At 45.7% G+C, this 4,502-nt stretch overlaps 1 protein-coding gene across 1 annotated transcript in view; it reads right to left on the reverse strand.

Moving 5' to 3' along the window:
• Positions 1-314: 314 nt before the first annotated feature.
• The window catches only part of CFTR (cystic fibrosis transmembrane conductance regulator (ATP-binding cassette sub-family C, member 7)), a 125,428-nt gene continuing 121,240 nt past the window's right edge, over positions 315-4,502 (reverse strand). Inside the window, exons 29-31 of the mRNA XM_009324103.1 lie at positions 2,124-2,296; positions 1,665-1,770; positions 315-521 (exon numbers count right to left, since the gene is read on the reverse strand). Coding sequence (XP_009322378.1) covers positions 315-521; positions 1,665-1,770; positions 2,124-2,296 — 486 coding nt within the window. The remainder of the gene's footprint in view (positions 522-1,664; positions 1,771-2,123; positions 2,297-4,502) is intronic.

Consider the following 4,502-nt stretch of genomic DNA (forward strand, 5'->3'; position numbering starts at 1 on the left):
AGTTTTCTGAAATGATTATGTCAGGCAAAGCAGGTTACTTCTGCTTGCCATCTCGTTTGTACCGAATTAGAGCAGCTTTTCAAAGGAAGTCTGGTTTTACCGTTACAAGTGGCAAAACTTCGAAGAATGTACTAACTTGCACACGATTAACTATGGAAAGGAAGTAATTCCCAAATGCATGTGTAGTCGCTGCAGTGAACACCTCCTGCAAGGTTCAATTTGTGCATGGCTCCCGCAGGTTCAGAAGTGCCCGTCCTGTCATCGTGGGGCACTGCTGACAATTCACTCCACAAAGAGGGTGCCCACGCCACGTCTCACAGCCTCGTCTCCTGCACTTCTTCCTCCGTCTCCTCTTGCAAGGCAGTGATTTTGGGTCTAGGTTTGCGTTTGCTGGAGTTTCTGTGGTGTACCGGGAGCAGCTTGAGGCGATCGGCGTGGCTGATGGCTTGCCTGAAGGAGCTCTTTTCGTTCAGCAGCTTCTGAATGGATTCATACTGCCGCAATTTATTGTCCTCGATTACCTGAAGAGACATATCGCCCCGTTAGATGGGCAATGGTGGTGCTGACAGAATTCAGTTAACACAACTAATGGAGCAGGGAAGAGACATGAAGACATAACAGAGATCTTCTAACAGGAAAAGCCCGGTTTACAGTTTGCAATTTCTATTTACAACCATAAAAACAGATGTTAAAATTTTAACATGTGGAAAAGGTGCCTGTTGCTCAAGTTACAAAATGCCGTTGGCCTTGCTGGTTTCTCCTTGCAACTTGATTTTTACCTCTGAGATTGGTTGTTGAAGTCTCCAGGTACCATGGCATTTCCCTGGCACTGCCAAATTGCCAGGTTAAGAAAGCGTTAACTGCAGAAAACAGAGTTATGTCACAGGCGGAGGGAGAAGGCTGCCAGCAAGGTGCCAGGCCTTCTTTGCTTTCTTCTCGCCAAACAAGGAAGCGCTGCCGGCCTGTGTTTGAAGGAGACAACAGGTTTGCCCTGTACGGCTGTGCCAGCCTCCCCTGTCAGGCAGCAGATGGGGAAAAATCAGGCTCCTGCGCTCGCACTGCAGTGCCAGCACGTCTCAGGTGAGGGCACAGGTCTGACAGGAAAGAGCTTTTAGCAGCTCTGTTGCTAAAATGCTGTTCAGATGGTGGGAAACCTGCTCCGGGCAGAGGCTGCGTGCCTTGATTAAACGAGAAAGCAATATTCAAGTGGCTTGATGAAAGACATCAGTGATTCTGACCATCAGATGTTTCCTCAGGAAACCCCTCTGCCCCATGGAGCCTCCCATTGCTCAAGAGCAATGTTTCTGCATTAGCAATGGTAAAGCTCTGTGAGAAGCTGGGATTTTTCTGGCGCTCCTGAGCCAATCGGCAATATAAGGCACCTGGATCAGCAGCTGGGTCACCTACACAACTGTCCTTCTGGTTGAAAGAAGGAATCCAGCTCTTCCATAATGTGACCCAGCTCATCTGAACACAGGTGTCTATGACAGCTCATGTGAAAGAGCAAACAGGAGCCTGCTGCTCTTCTGCAGGTGACTAGGTTGCTCAACTGCCCTGAATAACCCCCATCAATCCAGCCATCTTCATCAATTCTGCTTGGTGTGTTTTGCACGTTCATCAAATGTAATGAAACAACAGTACGTGAGACTACGAGAAATGCTCACCAAAAATCGCTGGCACTCCAGCATCGCCTCCAGCCTGTGTTCGGAGAGTATCACCGTGCAGTTGGCAAACGCGTGCTTCAGAGTCTTCCTGATCACTTGGGAAGTTCTGAAAGGCAAACAAGCGTCAGTGTTTAGACCGCAACGTACATGCCAGCACAGCTCACAACTTTATTGATGGTATGTAATAGTCTAGCTGTGTGCTGTAAAGCTCACGTGCACGGACACCAACACTCTGCAGTGTCTCAGTGTGCCGCATTTCTGCTGTGAAAGCGCCTATCAGCCGTCAAGCTAAGGTTGTAACCAGGCTTCCCTGACCCCCCATGCAGAATTACTAACATACATTACTGAAATCAGGTTTAGTAACGGACCGGACAAGTTACAGAAGGTCTCTTTTGGTGGTGTTGCCGCACTGATTTTCTTATTTCATACTAGAAGATAGAAGAAACGATCAAAACGTACACAGGGTCCAGGTGAGCACTTGGTTCATCGAGCAGCAAGATTTTAGCTTTGCTGAGAACTGACCGGGCAAGGCACATCAGCTGTTTGTGGCCGTGGCTGAGGACGCAGCCTCCATCCAGAAGAACGAAATCAAGCTGGCCTGGAAATTGCTCAATTACAGACTTCAGCCCAACCTGCCGGAAAGAAAAAGGAGAGGAAAAATCAGTGAGGTACAGTTACTGCTGACTGGGGGTACGGCAATCAGTGCCTTTAATTTCCTTGCCTTTCATTTCTGACAGCGAAGAGAAAATATAAATTGATGAAAAGGAGCATCTGTCCTACAAAGACTACAAGCTAGTAGCTTGATGATGTGAAAAGCACTGAAATATTTGACTCTTACAACATGCTAGGATTTATGTTGGGAAGCTGAGGGTTAATGGTTCATTTGTTTGTCACATACAATGAGTTTTGGCATTTTGACCAAAACATTCTGAGTTAGCAGGCTAGAGAAAGCAATATATTTGAAACTTTTTATCCTGCAGTGATGTACATCCTCGGAGATGTCAAGGAAAGTGATTTTTGAAAGGAAACCAGGCCTCTTTGGTTACTAGGAGGGTAAAAAGAAACGACCAAAATTCACATGCTACATTACAGCAACAGAGAAAATAACCCAGGTCACCACGGCCGTGGTCTCTACGGCTCTAAGAGCGTTTCCATCTGCTCCTTTTGCTGCCCCAAAGGTCTTGTGCACTTTGTCCATACTAACGGCATCACAGGCTTCCCTCTAGCACTGCTGACAAAATGTTCAGAGGGGTGCCCGTGCCAAGTGAAGCTGCTTCACTTGGACCAGAAACCAGAACCCAGGCCAGGAGATGTCTTCTGACTGTTTCTTCCAGCGCTCCTTTTTGCTCTCATTGGGAGATGCATTTCGTACACCTCAAAGCAAAGCTTTGCATCTTCCACAGGTCCAAACCGACTGTGCTCCTGGGCCTAACCAGCAGCGTTTACAGAGAAATTTTTGTAAAAGATGAGAACTAGGAAACATGTGTGAGTTGCATTGCTCCAAAAGGCGTTATAAAAATGCGATGCAACCCGAGTGGTTTATGAAGAGCCCCCCTTGGATTTTTGAAATATTACTGATCTGCCATTCATTTTCATTCCAGGGCAAAAAAAATTGGAATTCCTCCTTTGTGTTTTTATTTTACATGGAAACCATATTAAACTGGGGTGTGTGGGTACATCTGTTGAGTTTCTGAAGAGTTCATGGTTTTATTTATAAGCAAAATTAAGGCCACTGATTTGTTCCTCACTCCTCTTTTGAACACACATCGTGTCCTTTAATGAAATTTTGCACCTAATGGCTGCAAAAGGTGCTTTCTTCCTAAAACTGCACAAGGTCTCTCCGTGTATCTGTAGGGTCCAGACAGCTGACTGCAAGAGTAAAACTTGGCCTCAAAAGTTGACGCAAGTCTGACAGATTCAGGTGCTGAAATGTGGGGGCAATAAAAAGTGAAGCACCTGACATCTGTTCAGACAACACTTTGCTCTCTGCAGCTGATTGCGAGGAGCATAAAAAGCTGATGCTGATCTCAGCAGGATCCCCTAAATCCTCAGCAGCCAACGGGGGTCAGGGATAAGCTGACAGTTAACTTTCTTTCTGTGCCATGCTCCCGAAGTTACGCTGACTCACTGTCGCTAACAAGCCAGATTTCAAGAGCATGAACTTCGTAAACAATCCAATCACTCCTACTAAAAAGTATTACAGCTCTTTTTCTTTTCTGTTTGCTTTGCTCTCTCACCTGTGCAATGAAAAACTCTGTATCACATACGGATTTGCCAAACTCCTTAATGATAAACACTTCAAAATATTTTTTCTTCACACCCTTGTAAATGAGGTTTAGCTCTTTAAAATCCCAGGCTCGATTCACACGTGCAGTGAAAACAATCCTCAAAAGCAGAAGCAGAGCTTGTCTGTTTCAAGAAAGGGGAGGTTAATCCACACTCCATTTTTTCCCCAGCCTCAGAGAAGCAGAGCAGCACAGCACTGAGCGCCCTGTTGCCTCTGCTAGGACTGACAGAAAAGCTCCTGTCACACATTTAACCAAAAATGTCATGATGTTTTCATTTCACAGTAAATTACTCATAGGAAGTGTCTACTTTCCTCTTTTCCAAACATAGGGAAGAAATTAGATAAACCCAAAAGAGAGAGAGCAGAGACAGAGTAAACCTTCTGGATGGGAAAGGAGGAAGCTTTTGGGTTAAGTCCCACACTTGTAAGCATTTACTGATACTTGAGACTTGCTATGGACAAGGAAAATGGCACCAATTCATTACTGAGTCTGTATTAATTAGGGCATCCCTACCGTGGAAAGAGAAATCTTGTTTCTGGGCTGCAGCTCT

The sequence above is a fragment of the Pygoscelis adeliae genome, unplaced genomic scaffold (assembly GCF_000699105.1).
Source record: "Pygoscelis adeliae isolate BGI_AS28 unplaced genomic scaffold, ASM69910v1 Scaffold24, whole genome shotgun sequence".
NCBI lineage: Eukaryota > Metazoa > Chordata > Aves > Sphenisciformes > Spheniscidae > Pygoscelis > Pygoscelis adeliae.